This window comes from Mytilus galloprovincialis, chromosome 7 (assembly GCF_965363235.1).
Source record: "Mytilus galloprovincialis chromosome 7, xbMytGall1.hap1.1, whole genome shotgun sequence".
In the NCBI taxonomy this organism is placed as follows: Eukaryota; Metazoa; Mollusca; class Bivalvia; order Mytilida; family Mytilidae; genus Mytilus; species Mytilus galloprovincialis.
The window spans coordinates 65,880,493-65,898,915 of record NC_134844.1 but is presented as its reverse complement, the minus strand read 5'-3'; the positions used below and the strand labels follow the sequence as shown (position 1 = coordinate 65,898,915).

Here is an 18,423-nt window from a genome sequence, read left to right as displayed (position 1 = left end):
CAATGAACAAAGAAAAACAAGCAAAGAAATTAAAGAATAGAAAATGATTGGTTTGAAAAGAACAACTGTGGACTATAAACAAATGAAGTAATGTAATGTTGATCACAGAAATGAACGATATACAGAATAAAGATATACAAATTGATAGTAAAACCGTTTTCATCAGAAGTTTACATAATAGTCGTAATTTGTAAATATAAAAGATTATTATGAGTAAATATTTTTTTGCAAAGAGTTCAATATATATTCTATGAAACATGATTTTTCTCATTATCCGTGCACTTACCACTTTCATTGTATAGAAGATAATGATACATTAAGCATTGATGGCGTCCCTTATTGGAATTTATTATTTAAATTCTGTTACTTTCTGTATTAAATGTGTAACTGTTTAGTTATATTCCATATTGAAAATACACATTATTGGAAGTATTATTTAAATTCTGTTACTTTCTGAATTAAATATGCAACTGTTTAGTTATATTCCAAATTGAAAATGAACAATAATTTATTGAGAAACTCAAAGAAAAAAACCCAAACATTTACAGATAATGATTAACATTTGTAACACAAAGAACATGAAGAACGAAATCAGATTGCGTCTGCTTTTTTATTGATAGATGCATTGGCGGCTTGCGAAAATTCACACATAATCGACAAGTGTAAATTAATAGTGCAAATTTTCTACGACTGCCTTGGATCCCATAATGATGATTACAAGCCAGAATTTGAAGTTCCGCACCCTGTTTATATCACAAATATCGATAACAGAAAATTGAAATTCTTACTTCATTCAACATTATCGCAGTCACAGCTTTGCGAACAGCTACAATCAATCAATGCTGAAATCACGTTGCCATCGTCATCTGACGATAATAAGGTAGAAATGAAGTGTACACTTTCAAAAGAAAAAGCAGGTTATCAAAAACTGGCACAAACATGGAGCAGAGATGTCAAAGAGGGTGTTGACAAATATTTCCAGTCGTTGCAAGTAGACAAACACTCCGTTGCTGAGAATGTACACACGTTACTAATGTCAAGACTGAAAGAACTGAATATAGAGAATCAAGATAACGTTAGTGTTATAAATGAAAAGGCAACATCGTTTGAGATATATATTGTTGGTCACAAGACGCCTGTGCAAACACTGTCAGCAATTATAAAGGAAATGATAGAAGATATCAATAAAGATATTACACGAAAATCCAAAGAAATGAGTGACGTGATATCTTTAAAGCACCATCAATTGAGATTATTAGAATATACACATTTTGCTGATAAATTGAAAAGTAAATATGAAGGTACAGATATACAGATAGACACAAAAGGCAATGTCGTAAAATTTTGCGGAACGGGAGTTGACATAACTGCTGCGAAAGTTGAATTTTTTGAAATATTAAATGGAATAGTTTCTGAATGTTTTGGCAAGAGGTCAAAACTTTTCATTCAATATTTAAAACGACCTGATGTTGAAAAGAAGATTTACGGTAAATTCCAAGCAAGCGGTACTGTTGGAGTGTTGGATCTTCAGGATGATATTATATATGTGCACGCTATGACAAACAACGAAGCAGAGACATGCGTTGAAATTCTCAAGGAATCTATAATTGAAATATCTGTAGATATAGAAAACTGGCAGACACCTGTTCTCAATTCACGCGAATTTGGAAGATATATTGAGGATTTAGAAGATGAATATAGAAACACCATATTAGAAATAACTACAAATCAGCTAGACGAAGTTGCTATATACTGTTTATCGCAATCCAATGGTCATTTAGTTCACAAGAAACTTTCCGATTTCATATCCATGAATGGAGTACAAGAAAAATCGTACCAGCTCAGTCCTGATGACGTGAAACTTTTACAGGAGTTGATGAAAGAAAAAATAGAAAAACTAGAAAAAGAATTGAAACAAGAAAACATAGTCTTTAACATTAGACATGATAGTATTTTTATAAAGGGACAGGGCAAGGCTTTCGAAGACGCTGTTAAAGAAGTAGAGAACTTGCTAAAGTGCATTGATTGTGTAGCTTCAAATTCAAAGTTTCAAAAAGTTGTGAAAAAAGTTATAGGAAAGACAAAATTGAAACAAATTGGTGAAGACGGTAATGAAAGTAGCGATGATGACCTTGATGACGGCACGAGAACTGATAGCAAAGGTATAGTTCAAGGAAATGCTTCAGAAATAGCCTGCTTCACTACAAATGGAAATAAAGAAGTATTGATAATAAAAGGCGACATTACTCAAATTGATGTTGACGTCATAGTTAATGCTGCAAATAAAGATCTACAGCATAAAGGTGGATTGGCAAGAGTCCTTGTTAAAATAGGTTAGTTATCGATTTCGTTTCGTTTTTAGTAATATCTAAAAAAAAATTATATTCTTAAAAGGTTCAAGTCTGACTGACAGTTATGTGTTGCAAAATAGTAATAAATACTGCTTTTATCTTTAGTTAATCATTGTTCTGGTTCAAATGAAATAAATAGTTAAATTTTATGTATATGATTTAACCGTCTACCCTTTTCAGACCAGTTTTATTCCATTCTTGTTTGCAAGTGTTTAGAATGATGATTTATGAAAAAAGTAAACTCACAAAAATACTGAACTCAGAGGAGAATCTAATCGGAAAGTCCATAATCACATGGCAAAATCAAAATGACAAAACACATCAAGAAACGAATGGACAAAAACTGTCATATTACTGACTTGGTACAGGCATTTTCAAATGTAGAAAATGGTAGATTTAACCTGGTTTTAAAACGCTAAACCTCTTACGTTGATGACAGTCTCATCAAATTCCGTTATATTTACAATGATACGTGAACCAAACAGACATAATGAATAAAATAGTCAAAATATGGGTACAGCAGTCATCATCGTGTAACAATTTTAAAAGGAACAATTTAACAGAACACAAAACACATCTATCTACAAACACATTCATTGATTCGCGTGTCTGACGTCAAAAATTTTTATACGTCACATACATTTGTCGTTTAATGTATATACAAACAATTTAAAAATTTCACATGTGCAATGTTAGCATACAGGGTTAAAAATTCAAAGTATGTAAGAATTAATTTCAGAAATAGACCGAGATTTAAAATAGTCCAAAAGTTATATAGAATTTATAAGAATTCACAAATAGTTCATTCCACTCCGCGATTGAATAATTTTGACGTTTGTGGTTCAACGTATTTTGTAATTCATAATAGAAATATATCATAATGACATATAATAGAACAATATCATATTGACGGGATCTTTTAAAGTACAGAGTCACGTTATAAGATCCAAAGAAACACAAGAAGTCGCATATACAAATCACAACAGTAAAAAATGAAAGATAATACAAACACATTGACGAGATGTTTAAGTACCGAGCCGGGTTAAATGGATATCACATAAAACAATCCAACAGTAAAAGTAATATTATTAATAGAACAAAGACAAATGAGAGAACAATATAACACGTTGTTAAGATGATAAACATAATCAGTACGCAGAATATATACACCGAGACCATCGTGCATTATTTGTGAAGTTGATACGGAATATTTATCAACAAGTTTTTGATACCTTCCGATGAACTTTTTTAGAAAAGGGACGAGACGTTCTTTGACATACCCCTGGTTCATCAACTTTTTACTCAGACACTGATGACGTTTTACAAAGTCTGAGTAGGAGCTGTAAGCTCTTGAATATCGAATAAGTAGGGAAATATATATCCCATATGCAGGTGAAGCTGCAATATTGTTTTAAACTATATTTCTCCTTTGCAATGATTCTGTCTCCTTTCTTACTTTAATGAAATGGTATTTATGGTTAAATATCATCATTTCTTTTCAAGGTGGGAAAAGTATTCAAGATGAATGTGAGCAGTACATTACAAAATCTGGCCCACTTTCTGATGGAGAGGTGTTTTGTTCGGTGTCTGGGGATTTAAATTGTAAAATGATTGCGCATGCCGTCGGACCGACCTGGAAAGGCGGCAAACATAATGAAGAAAAATATTTAGTCAAGTGTATAGAAACATGCTTAGCAGTGACTGAGAAGAACAAATTTGCCAGTATAGCCATCCCAGCTCTCTGTACTGGAATATTTCACTATCCTTCGGAAGCAGCAACCAATGTAATAGTTGAAATAGTAAAAGATTATTTCAGAGTGCATCCATCTAGCTGCATACAGACAGTTTGTTTATGTGACGTTGTTTCTGACACTGTCAAACTCTTCAAGAAAGCAGCAACTATACATTTCGCAAAGACAGATTCTAAAGGTAAATTTCAGGTGCATGTATATATAAAGTCACAATAACTTCAGGGATAGCATATACGCTAGTGACCATATATTAAAATTAAGATACGTAGACTTGGAGGACACCAACTGTGTAATATCTTAGAGAAAAATGCTAAGCCTTGAAAAAGAGAAGTTTATTTGAAAGTAATGTTAGTGTAATGTAATAGTTATACCATTTATCTATAAATGTTGCTGATTCTTGCAGGAACACACGGCCGTAAGGGAACTTTACAAAAAGATAAGCGTTAATAAAATCATCATAGAAACGAGGATTGAAATTTTATATTTACGCCAGACGCGCGTGTTGTCTACAAAAGATTCATCAGTGACGGTATACGTCGACCTCTGAAACTAAAGAATATCATATAAAAAGCTAACTTTATCATCCCATGCAGGTTTAATTGCTGCAAGTGATCAACAAAATGTACAGACTGGAAATATTGAGATAAAGATAGTTAAAGGACAGCTCTCAAAAATGAAGGTAAAGATACAACATATACAGTTATTTCGAATTCTTGTGTGTATTTGGGTACACATAATTATATTTCAGTTATGGTATAAACAATGAATACATATTTTTGTGTCACTATGTTTCATTTTGCTTATTGTTCTAGCAACTTCAGAAGTTACACATTGTGATACCCTCAGGGAAATAAATATCTAACGGCAGTGGCATCGACCCGGTGGTTGTAAATAAACTCATCATAGATACCAGGACTAAATTTTGTATATACGCAAGATGCAAAAGACTCATCAGTGACGCTCGAATCCAAAAAAAGTTAAAAAGGCCAACTAAAGTACGACGTTGAAGAGCATTGAGGATCAAAATTCCTAAAAGTTTTGCTAAATACAACTTAGGTAATATATGCCTGAGGTAGAAAAGCCTTAGTATTTCAAAAAATTAAAAATTTTGTGAGCAGTTAATTTATAAGTTAAAAAATTAAAAAAATTATAAATATAACCATATCAGTAATAATTTATGTTCGCACAAAAAATGCTGACTACTGGGCTTGTGATACCCTCGGGGAAATAAATCTCCACCAGCAATGGCATCGACCCAGTGGTTGTAAATAAACTCATCATAGATACCAGTACTCAATTTTGTATATACGCCAGACGCGCTTTTTGTCTGCAAGAGACTCATTAGTGACGCTCGATTCCAAAAAATTAAAAAGGCCAAATAAAGTACGACGTTCAAGTGCAAGCCACGATCAAACAAAACTTCTTCTGTTGTAATTGCATCATTCGCCATGTGAATCGAAAAAGTACACGATATTTGTAAATAAACAATTTAGACTAATAATTATAGTATAACTAATCGAAGAATTCAAATAGGGAAAAATCTTCAACGACTGACCGAACATCACATTAATCACGAATGGGCGTTGTACATGAGTTAGTTATCTGTGTTATTCGGTCACGAGTTGAATATTTTTCATACTTTGAATTCTTTGATTAGTTATTCTTTTTATAACATTAGTAAATTATTTTTTTTTATATGAAATTGGAGTAAAATGTAAGGACATATCGTTTTCTACGCATTCTCAACTGGTTTTGATCCTATGTCATCTTCTTCTTGACATACAACTGTTGTATGAGTCAGAGGAGTGAAATAACCACGTTCATTTCAAATATGAATTTATCCTGACTACTTGGCCTATTTTTGCGAATGTATATCAAATAATACTATTAAGGTTGGAGCAATGGTAAATACGACGTCAAAAGAACTAAAGCTGGATCATGGTGCAGTGTCCGCCTCATTGTTGAAAAATGGTGGTCAATCCTTACAACAAGAGTGTTCACAGAACTATCCGAATGGTATCAATTATGGAGATATTGCAGTGACAGCTGGTGGTAATTTAAAGTGTAAAATTGTTTGTCATGGATGCTTAAATCAATGGCGTAAAGAAGGATCGGAAATCAAAGTAAGTAATTACTTATCAACTAAATTGAGTATAGAAATGGGGAATGTGTCAAAGAGTCATCAACCCGATCAAAAATCGGAAAAAAACTGGATGCCACCAATGGGTCTTCAATACAACGTCAAATCGTGCTTCAGCTGGCCCCTGAACAGAAATGTGTACTTGTTCAGTGATAATCCTACCTAACATAAAAAAAATCTATTTATGACGAATTTTACTTAGATATCGATCGAATGAAGTCTCTTATCATGCGTCATTAGTTTACGATCTTGTATGTAGTAATTTTAACTGAAACTTGAAAATATATAGACATTTCGCGTCTTATACATGTTATATAAGTAGTATTTAGCAAGAGATTGCATCCAGTTTTTAATGCTTCAATGATTTGTGTCAGTTTTCAAAGTTTTTTTTCTAAAAATCAGTTTATTTTGCTGAGGTGTTTACAATAAAGAAAACAACACACTTCAACAGTTCAGGTGTGCTCTGTATAAAACGTTAACCCTGCATGGTCAAATTTTTAAAACGTTAAAATGTATAGTTTTTAAAATGCTTGTCCTAAAATACCTGGTTCTGTACATATTGTACTAATGAGCTGCCAGTAATTATTAAGTTATGACATTCTACAGCAGCTGATTTAATATAAAATATAAACATAACTTTATATGGTTATTTTTTCATATCGAATTATTTATTAATTTTCACGCACTTGAAGAACATATTTGTCTATATGTTGTTTATATATAATTTGCAGGAGCTAGAAAAGTTTGTGATGGAATGCTTGTCGACAGCTTCTAAAAATAAATGCAGTTCTATTGCCTTCCCAGCGCTGGGAACAGGTAAACTTCGATATCCCGCAGTTCTTGTTGCAAAATCATTGTACAAATGTGTAGAAGAGTTCTCATCGCAAAATCCAAAATCGGTGATCACAGAAGTTCTGTTTGTAGTGTATGATAAAGATCACGACACTGTTAAGGTTTGTTATTTGTTAATATCATATGTTTACGATGATAACTGACGATTTGTAATGCTTTTGAAATTTTAAATTAATGTAAAAAAGAAGATATGATATGATTGTCATTGAGACAACTGTCAACAATAGACCAGAATGACACAGAAATTAACAACTAAGGTCACCGTACGGCCTTCAACAATGAGCAAAGCCCATACTGCATAGTCAGCTATAAAAGGTCCCAAAATGACAATGTAAAACAATTCAATCGAGATAACTAACGGCCTTATTTGTATGTATATAAACAGACTGAACAAAAACAAATATGTCACACATAAACAAACGATAACCGCTGAATTACAGTCATTATTTTATCAGTCATGTAGAAACTTGCATCTCCTTATTTAAGTCAAGTAAATGAATATTACAGTAACATATTCTTGTGTACGAACAGCTTAAAATATTTTCCAAGCCAAGGATGTAAAAATGCATAGAAATATAAGTTGCTACAATGTATATGACTAAGAGATTTGGCAAATTCATCTTGAATCAACTTTACCCAATAAAAGTAGAAACTAAATAGTCTATAACACAAAGTGTTCATCATTTTTATACTTTATAAACTGTAGTATCTTTAATAAAAAAACTATTTTGCAGGCTTTCGAAACAGAGGAAAACCATAGAAAAAGTAAGTTATTGAAAAACATATTTAAAAATGATGAATACAAGGCTCAACTTCTTTTTCATTTGGTTTCTAGTTGTCTCAGTGGCAATCATGCCACATCTTCTTATTATTTTTAATAATATATAACGTTCTCTAACGTTAGTTTGCCTAATCAAAATGATATGAAATTTATACACAATGCTCATTACCAGAAATCGCAGATCAAGTACACATTTGAGTATTGTCTCTTAACTCTTCTTGAGTTATGTCCCTTAATAACGTTATATGCAAGCGGGTCACCGTATGTGTCCTACAGACACATTACTCATTTCTTTCTATTAACAATGGAGTTGGTTTAAAGTAATATAATTTTTTTTCAAGTAAAAGCACTTAAAAATGTATCATTTCAAATACGTCATCTCTGAACTTCTTAGTTTTGAAGTGTGTTTGGAAAAGAAGATATGGTTTAATAGACATATATTGGTACACATTGAAAATAAAATATGTTTAAAGATATAATTATTACTATTGAAGCCTGTTCTTAAAGGTATCGAATTTGTAACGGGTTTACAAGTGCATACATTTTTTTCATTGTAGAAATTTCAACTGTGAAGAATACAGATAGAATTTTAAAGGGAGGAGTTTCAACAGTTGTGTTTAGCAGAATGAGCGACGAAGAGAAACGTGAAGTTCTTAAAACAGCGATTGCAGCTAAACAACACTTTGAGGAAGAACTCAAAGAAACTAAAGATGAAATGAAGAAGAAGGACGAAGAACTAGATCAACTGCAAAAGAAGGCTAGAACATTTTTATGCCCCATTTATTGGCATTATGTTTTCTGGTCAGTGTGTCTGTTCGTTCGTCCGTTCGTCCATCTATTCGTTCGTTCGTCCGTCTGTCTCTCTTCAGGTAAAAGTTTTTGTCAAGGTAGTTTTTAAAGAAGTTGATGTCCCATCAACTTTAAACTAAGTACACATGTTCCCTATGATATGATCTTTCTTATTTAAGCCAAATTATAGTTTTTACCTTATTTTCACGGTCCAAGGAGCATAGAAAAAGATAGTGCGGATGCGACATCCGTGTACTAGGGACACCTTCTTTAGTTTAAGTATTGAAAATATAATTGCATAGTTAAACGACCTCTTACAGTATAACTTTAATACAACAAACTTTATCTGCATAATGATCTATCAATACATGCTTTATACAATGCACGAAAAAATTACAAAGCAGATGAAAGATGCAACAACATAATATAATCAAAGATACCAGCATATTTGTATTGGCGATGGCACGGTTCGTCTATTTGAGACCCGTCAGTAGCGTTCAAATAAAACAGATGCCAGATAAAACACGAAGTTACGAGGCGTTAGAAGTAATAAATTTTATTGCATTTGTTATGATATGGCTTAGGTGACAAAATAAACAAATGTTCAATAAATACTAATTACATTAATCGTCTATTTTGGTAAGTCAGTAAAATGTTGATAAAAGATAGCACAAAAATGATGCAGAAAAATAAACGATATGCTGAAATAAAATTTCTCACTTCTATAATAAGGAGACATTAATTTTGCAAATGTGGGGGATATGATGCTTACAAAAACAAATAATAAGTATAAGGTTTAGCTCTTATGGAATCACATAAACCCTTATTAAGCGTAACAGGGCGCTTAATAAAAAAACGTTATGAATTCATCACACTATAAAGAAATCCAGGTAAAAAAGAATCAAAAATGATATAACACTGTTAATATCAGAGAGCGCAATTGTATTTATGAGTTGAAAACAACATATTAATTTTATTTTATATTCATATCTTATTTATATTTTTAAATATATACCATATGGAATTTGAAAGTGATTAAAAGAACCTGATATCAAAACATAAAGAGCATATTTTTTTGTATTCCCATCGATGTATTAAAATAAGAATATATATAACGAATATAGAATTATCAGTTATGGACGTACTTCGTCTAACCTGAAAAAAATCTAGCATTTAAATTGATACTATAATTAAGAAGAGCACTAGTAAAGGAACAAAATATGATAAATATAGATATGTTATGGATCTCCTAAACGAAATATTAAAGTTTTAAAACATGGCAGAAAAAGGCTTACAAGGGTTTTACCTCATATTTGTATTGGTATTATTTTCGAATCAAAAAGAAAGAAAAGAAATCTACAATCTGTTTAAATTTTGTTAAATGACTTTGAATGAGTTATTGAAGTATATGTTGAAAAGAAAAATGGGTGTTGTGGGTTAAGATGTTTTACCCTGTGTTGTATAGGGAAAAAAAGGAGTCCGAACATCTGACGAAAATTCATAAACCACACCTAAGTATATCCATAATTTCAGGTTTTGCTATGAAACTTATAATGGAATGCTACAATACCGACCTAACCTTTTGCATTGAACTTTAGAGAACAACGGTTTCTGCATAAATTTATGCATGACTCTCATACATATTTCAAACGTGAAGACGAATGATTTGTTTTAGACTGGATCCTCAAGACGTCATATTAACATGTTAAGAAATTATGAAATATACATTGAACATAAAATCACCAAATACCCTTCATTTTTGTTTTTTTACCCTTTGATACTTTCATATGTTTATAATTACATTAGATGTGTGTTTCATTATAATATTTTATTCTGATTGGCTAACTGCACATCACGTGTTATTCCGTAATCAGTTGCATTGCTCAATACAACTTTTCATTCATGATAACACGTGCTCCAACAATAAAGTGCACAGGTGAATTAAATAATAAAATATATGAAATTCGTGTTTTCATGATCATAGCTAAAAAATGTAATTATAAGTATTGCATGCTTCTTTTTGTAACTTTATAGGGTTGTAAAAGCGTTGACCGTGCGTACATTTTTAGAATGAAGCGCTTTCCCTTCATACAAAATGTGCTTCGGTCAACGCTTTTACACCCCAATAAATTTACAAAAAGAAGCATTCAATTCTTAAATAACAATTAATGAAAAAAATATAAGACATTTTAAAAATATTTTATTTTTAATATTTGGTATGTTGAAATGTGGTTTTATGTGTTTCTGAAATAAATCTTAAATATTTCAGATTAAAAAAAAAAGAAACAGATAATACACAAATCAAACCTGATATACTATAATATAGCTTTCACCATTCTCATTCAATGCCAAGCTTAAAATATTTAACTAGAACAATTGAACTTCAAATAATTCATAGTTCGAATACCATCATAGGTTTCAAACAGACAGTTATTAATGAAAGGAGAAAAAGAGGCTCTGGAAGGAAACAAAGTTGTTTACTTTGACCTTTATCCAGAAAGAGCGTACAAGGAAGGGTCAGCTGCACAAACCCACTTCAGACTTGCAGAGTCGCAGTTTTATAGGCTAATTAGTGGAAGTGGAAACAGGTGATTGTATGATTATGATAAACGAAAAAAGAATTTATTGAAATTTTAGATAATTATAACTGTATAATGCAAAACATTTAACAAATCAAACACTTTTTCGATCTCTACATGATTGGGACACGTTATTAATACAAAGAATAAAAGCAAATTATAACTGATTCTGATCTCATCGCAAATATTTTGTTATGTGGCTAGATTATTCAGACGTTTGACTAAATTCGAGTTAAATATTCATATTGCAGCGAGTGCAATACACACAAGATAACGAGAGTGTTTGTGAACTATGTAATAATTTATCAAAAATAAACCTCAAAATAGATTTATACATGTATATCTTGAGAAACCGTTAAAGCTACATATTTGATATTCGAAGCAGTATTTGCGAGTGATGGGTATGCCTCCAACTATTTTACAATTATGTAATTTATGAGAATTATGATTAGAAATCAACAAAACATCAAAAGGAAATTGAAGATTACCCCATAGTTTAAAAAAAAAAAAAAAAAAATGGAATGATACATTTTTAATCTGGAATTTCAGCTTCACAGTTACTAGAGTACAGTATGTTGTCAACCCACCTTTGGTAAAACATTTTCAGTGAGTATATATGAATCTTGTCAATAAACTTAAAGGAATCATTCGAGATCGTCTTTTGTTATTCGTATAAATGTTACATGTGGTATTTGTGATATCTGTTAAATCGACATTTTATAAACAAAATAAGTATAAGAACGTTTCTTTCAACTGTAACAAAAAGTTCTGTTATTAAGTTTTACTGAAGAGACAATTACGATACTGTAGTTAACACGTTTTTATACCACCGCAAAAATTGAAAACTTTTTGGTCGTATATTGGTATGACGTTGGCGTCGTCGTCGTCGTCGTCATCGTCGTCGTTCGAAGACATTTGGTTTTCGCACAATAACTTTAGTATAAGTAAACAGAAATCTATGAAATTTATACGTAAGGTTTATAACCATAAAAGGAAGGTTGGGATTGTTTTTGGTAGTTTTGGTCCCAATAGTTTAGAAAAAAGGGATAAAAAAAGTCCCAAATAAACATTTTTCTTGGTTTTTGCACAATTACTTTAGTATAAGCGAATAGAAATCTATGAAATTTTAACACAAGATTTATGACAACAAAAGGAAAGTTGGGATTGAATTTGGGAGTAATGGTCCCAAAAGTTTAGGAATAAGGGGCCAAAAGGGTCCAAAATTAAACTTTGTTTGATTCCATCAAAAAAATAATTATTGGGGTTCTTTGATATACCTAATCTAACCGTGTATTTAGATTCCTAATTTTTGGTCCTTTTTTCAAATTGGTCTACATTAAGGTCCAAAGCGTCCAAAATAAACTTAGTTTGATTTTAACAAAAAAAAAGAATTATTGGGGTTCTTTGATATGCTAAATCTAAACATGTACTTAGATTTTTGATTATGGGCCTAGTACTCAAGTTGGTCCAAATGGGGGTCTAAAATTAAACTTTGTTTGATTTCAACAAAAATTGACGATATGGGGTTCTTCAATATGCTGAATCTTACCATGTATTTAGATTTTTAATATTTGGGCCCGGTTATCAAATTGGTCCACATTTAGGTCTTAAGGGTCTAAAATTGAACATTATTTGATTTCATTAAAAATTTGAATTTTTTTGGTTCTATGATATGCTGAATCTAACCATGTATTTAGATTTTGGATATTGGACCATAATAGGTAAATGTACAATTTAAAATTGTTAAGTTTGTAAGTTTAAGTTCTTAGACCACATTCATTCTTTGTCAGAAACCTATGTTGTGTCAACTATTTAATCACAATCCAAATTCAGAGTTGTATGAAGCTTAAATGTTATGTCCATACTTGCCCCAACTGTTCAGAGTTCGACCTCTGCGGTCGTATAAAGCTGCGCCCTGCGGAACATCTGGTTCTAACATATTTTAATGAATTGCAGTTGTTAAATTCTGATTGCTGGCTTTTAACATACAAACTAGTATGCTTAATAACACTATAAGAGTTTTTGATTGGTTAAATCTGATAAGTATTTGCATAATGTAAAATGAACGACATAATTTATGACAACAGTTTGATCAATTTGAAACATGCCTCTTAATTCAAATCCACATAAGCTTACTTACAAATTTCTGAGATTCGATACAGTGTTACTATAAAGATTGAAATTATCACTGTTATGTATTGTAGCAAAGCAATAGATGACATGAAGAAGCACAGAGGAGCCAAAATGGCTTATCCGATATTAGCATTTCATGGTACAATAGAGGCAAACATAAAGTCTATTGTTGAAAACAATTTCAAAGTCCCAGGTAAATCTTTTTCTTTACATATATCACCCAGAATCAATTAAATACTTTGCACAAATTAAAGCATCTTCAAGATATTGCATCTATCTCAAATAACAGCATTTTATTAGATGTGTTATTTTGATGAGAAATACTCGTTTCACCGTTTCATTTTATTTTTTTTCTAGGCCAGCAAGGATTCGCGCACAGGCATAACAACGGGTACTATGGCAGAGGTGTCTACTTTAGTGAATATCCTGGTTACTCGATGGGTTACATTTCAGGGGCAACTCAGCTTCTTCTTAGTCAGGTCTTACCTGGGAATGTGTACGTATGTCCTTCCGTGATTCATGGAGCTTCACTTCAGCAAGGCTATGACTCCCATATGTCACCAGATAAGAAAGAGCTTGTTATATTCAACTCTCATCATATTCTTCCGTTTTACATTGTGCACTATACAACTGGAGCGTTCGCTTACCACCAGGTAAGTTCCTTTATATATGTTTTTTGTCGTGAAATAACATTAAACGTTCCAATTTTACTCCATCATATTCCTAATTCGAAAACATTGTCTTCAGTGATCGATGCTCATAGCCAAACATATATTAAGAGCCGATTAAACCGAAGTAGGTGGCCAAATTCTAAAAAAGATCAACGTGTAAATTGCCAGTGTTATTTGAAATATCTATAAGGACACTAAGTACATCAAACGTCAAATTTGTCTCGAAACATGACAATTGTAAATGTTAATTGAACGTATGTGCACACTGTACAATATTGTATAGCAACACGTTTCGACATTTGTAATGCGCATCTGGTGAAGAAAATTGGTACCGTTAATTTTATTACTACTACTTGGTGGATGCCTCTGCTGGTGGACTATTAGTCCCCGAGGGTATCACCAGCCCAGTAGCCAGTACTTCGGTACTGGCATGAAAATACGGATTTTTTGTGTTATTAAAATTTGCTGTTACAAAATGATAGAAATTATTATAAATTAAGGAATGTATCTCCCTCATGCAAAGCTCTGATTCCTTCCACGGATTTGGCTATACTTTTTGGATCTTTTGGATTATAGCTCTTCATCTTTCATATAAGCTTTGGATTTCAAATATTTTGGCAACGAGCATCGCTGAAGAGACATGTATTGTCGATATGCGCATCTGGTGCATGAAAATTGGTACCGTTAATTTTATTACTACCACCTGGTCGATGCCTCTGCTGGTGGACTATTAGTCCCCGAGGGTATTACCAGCCCAGTAGCCAGTACTTCGAAACTGGCATGAAAATACGGATTTTTTGTGTTATTAAAATTTGCTGTTACAAAATGATAGAAATTGTTATAAATTAAGGAATGTATCTCCCTCATGCAAAGCTCTGATTCCTTCCACGGATTTGGCTATACTTTTTGGACCTTTTAGATTATAGCTCTTCATCTTTTATATAAGCTTTGGACTTCAAATATTTTGGCCACGAGCATCACTGAAGAGACATGTATTGTCGAAATGCGCATCTGGTGCAAGAAAATTGGTACCGTTAATTTTATTGCTACCACTGGGTCGATGCCTCTGCTGGTGGACTATAAGTCCCCGATGGTATCACCAGCCAAGTAGCCAGTACTTCGGTACTGGCATGAAAATACGGATTTTTTGTGTTATTAAAATTTACTGTTACAAAATGATAGAAATTATTATAAACTAAGGAATGTATCTCCCTCATGCAAAGCTCTGATTCCTTCCACGGATTTGGCTATACTTTTTGGATCTTTTGGATTATAGCTCTTCATCTTTCATATAAGCTTTGGATTTCAAATATTTTGGCCACGAGCATCACTGAAGAGACATGTATTGTCGAAATGCGCATCTGGTGCAAGAAAATTTGTACCGTTAATTTTATTGTAATAAGATTTAACTCCAATCAAAGTTAGAAGAAAGTTTAGAATCAGTGCAAGGAGCATTGCTCACTGTGAGTTGAGCTCCTTGCAACCTCTAAGTGTTTTTCATTAATTTCATTTTATTTTTCATAGAAGTATATTGTAGTGGATGGTTGTGTAGGTTTATTCATACTTGTCATTTCTGAGTATTCTTGAATTCTCTTTAAAATGATATCTTGGGACTAAAGTCTTTTAATATTATGTTATTTTGTTATGCAACCCGATCTTTTTGTAAGTATAATTATATTATCTATACTTATCTTATATTGGTGGTTAAACCTTTGTTTAGTTAATCTAAATTATTTCGTTTCGCTAATGATCGCATTACATAACAAAATATCATAAATTAAAAGACTTTAGTCCCAAGATATCATTTTAAAGAGAATGCAAGAATACTGATGAAAAAAATCTAATGTGTTTTTATATGTGTTGGATGGTTTTATCGGATTCTTTAATAATACAAAATATGTAAACACTGAGATAAATAACATTCAATAAATGTTGACATTAGTGGTATATACTCTTAGTTTCGTATTTAAGTGATAACAATGTATGTGACCTTGTGATTGATATCTTTATTCGTGGAGACTTTTCTGTTTGTATTAGAAAATATAAAAATGTGTAATTGTTCCATTAACTGTTAATCAGTTAAATACAAGGAGGACTATCAAATCCGATGAGAACAGACAAAATCACAACCAAAACAAAAAACAAAACAACACAAAAAAGGAAAACAAACAAGTTCACAATAGTAAGCCATTGATTATGAAAAACGATCAAAATCACAGCCGATGTAAACTCCGATGTGAATTACGTCGCTTTTGGTTTTGAAACAATCTAAACCATAGGACGATTCATCTATAACTACAGACTGAAGATATCCGTTATGTTTATTGATGGTGGTTAGTTTGATATTTATAACTTTACTCTGAAGAAATACTTTTTTAATATCAAAATGCTGAAACCCTGAGTTACAAGCGAATGTAGTTTTTTTGGGGCAATGGACAGTTTAAAGTCATACTTGGTTTTCAGTTTTGATATTTAATATGGTCTATGTAAGAATATGGTTTTGACATCAAACTGACAGTGTTACCTATCATAAATATTACGACACTCTTTAACTTTCTGGTTAAGTTTCAATGTTATGTAATCATAATTGGACCTAGAGATGAATTTACATATTTCGATATGTTGTATAGTAGATACAACTAGACGAAGTTGAAACTTATATGTTCATTTAACCAGTCATATATATCATGTAGTTTGATACTGGAAAAGTCCGCATAATTCGAAGTGAAGAACAACAACTGCAGTACAAAATATAAAAATGGTAGATGTTTTGAAAGAAAATTCTCATGTTATGTTTGATTGATAAAAGTTATCTTTTTTGTCATTGGAACTAATTCTCATTTTGGACGATTTTTTCAATTTAAATTCAATTTGATAAATGCTTAGAAAAAAGTATTTGCAGTTTATACGACAGCATAATCTAAGACGTCAGTTTTGTTGTTGGTAGTTTCATGTTGTTATCGGTTGCGTTTACATGTTTACGGAAGCCGTATTTTCAACATTAAAAATAGCAATTGAGGGTATTCTCAGTAAGATATACCTGAGATTTTTTTATAAAGATTAAGTTATTTTTATATATTTAGAACAAAATATTAAACCCATCCGTTCAAAAATGCATATTCGCAGAGAAAGTGATTATTTTTGTGATCTATCTGCAAGAAGTTGACAATAACAACATTATCTTTTACTTTTTCAGAAAAAATTCTAAGTGGGATATATGTGTATTTTTTTCAATGTGAAAAGGATTATACATGGAAAACTTCTGCAATCTTCTATTAGTTGTTTTTGTAACAATGGACATGTGATAGTTTCAATCCTAAATGGTATTGATGAATGACATATACAATAAAAAGAGACAATACCTTAAAGCATATGTCATCTATTTTATTTTTTTATAAATAAGTGAACAATGAACAATATGATATACATAATAATGTACATTTATATTCTTTTTTTCATTTTTTCAGTTTGTGAAATTGTATTAATTTTCTAAACATACCAACCGAAAGTAGATATTTTTCAGTTGAACTAAATTTCAAAACATTTCGAAATAGATTTATGCATCTATACAAAAGTTCAAATACAAATAAAACAGATTCTTTTACATGTTTTATTGAATTAAGTTTATGCAATATAATAACGAGACATTTTTTTTCAAATTATAAAGTTGATTAAGTTTTTATAAGAATAGATACTTACAAACACCTGATATATGTAAACAAGCACTTGTTATTATACCATTTTTTAATATTAATCTCTATTAAATCTGAATATCAGATATAACAAATAATATGGAGGCTGAAAGGTTAATAACTCCACCTAAAAATTCAAAATCCAATATATCAACAATGTTTTAAAAACATAATTTTAGTTCAATCCTTTGTTATGATATTATTTGTTATACGTGAGCTCAAATAAATGTTTGCAAAACAATTCTTACAATTTGACTTTTAATCGGATTTTTTATTCATATACATTTGTACATATAAGAAAGTAAAATCACAAAAATACTGAACTCCGTGGAAAATTCTATCGGAAAGTCCCTAATCATGGCAAAATCAAATGACAAAACACATCAAAAACAAATGGACAACGACATATTAGATAAGACAACATATAATCGTTGAATATTATTGGATATCAAATAAAAAAAACGAGTGATGTTGCCATCATGTTGGTCATGTTTGTAAATATAAAACCAATGAGATGTGGTATGGTTGCAACGAGACAACTATCCATGAAGTGAATGTGAGCAAATAAGGGCAAACGGATGATGGGAAAAACCTTGACATATAATTTATCGCCTTTAAAAATGACCTTGCACGATTAATGTGAACAAAAATCAACGGATAACCCAAGTCCTAATTTATTATAAA

The 18,423-nt window shown here is 31.4% G+C and overlaps 1 protein-coding gene across 1 annotated transcript in view; it reads left to right on the top strand.

Annotated features, from left to right (window-relative positions):
* Positions 1-17,980, top strand: part of LOC143083489 (protein mono-ADP-ribosyltransferase PARP14-like) — a 29,272-nt gene extending 11,292 nt beyond the window's left edge. Inside the window, exons 5-16 of the mRNA XM_076259749.1 lie at positions 621-2,333; positions 3,855-4,280; positions 4,696-4,781; positions 5,995-6,225; positions 6,974-7,195; positions 7,829-7,859; positions 8,433-8,632; positions 11,080-11,252; positions 11,793-11,849; positions 13,448-13,569; positions 13,734-14,029; positions 17,244-17,980. Coding sequence (XP_076115864.1) covers positions 621-2,333; positions 3,855-4,280; positions 4,696-4,781; positions 5,995-6,225; positions 6,974-7,195; positions 7,829-7,859; positions 8,433-8,632; positions 11,080-11,252; positions 11,793-11,849; positions 13,448-13,569; positions 13,734-14,029; positions 17,244-17,255 — 3,569 coding nt within the window. The 3' untranslated portion in view covers positions 17,256-17,980. The remainder of the gene's footprint in view (positions 1-620; positions 2,334-3,854; positions 4,281-4,695; positions 4,782-5,994; positions 6,226-6,973; positions 7,196-7,828; positions 7,860-8,432; positions 8,633-11,079; positions 11,253-11,792; positions 11,850-13,447; positions 13,570-13,733; positions 14,030-17,243) is intronic.
* The last annotated feature ends 443 nt before the right edge of the window (positions 17,981-18,423 follow it).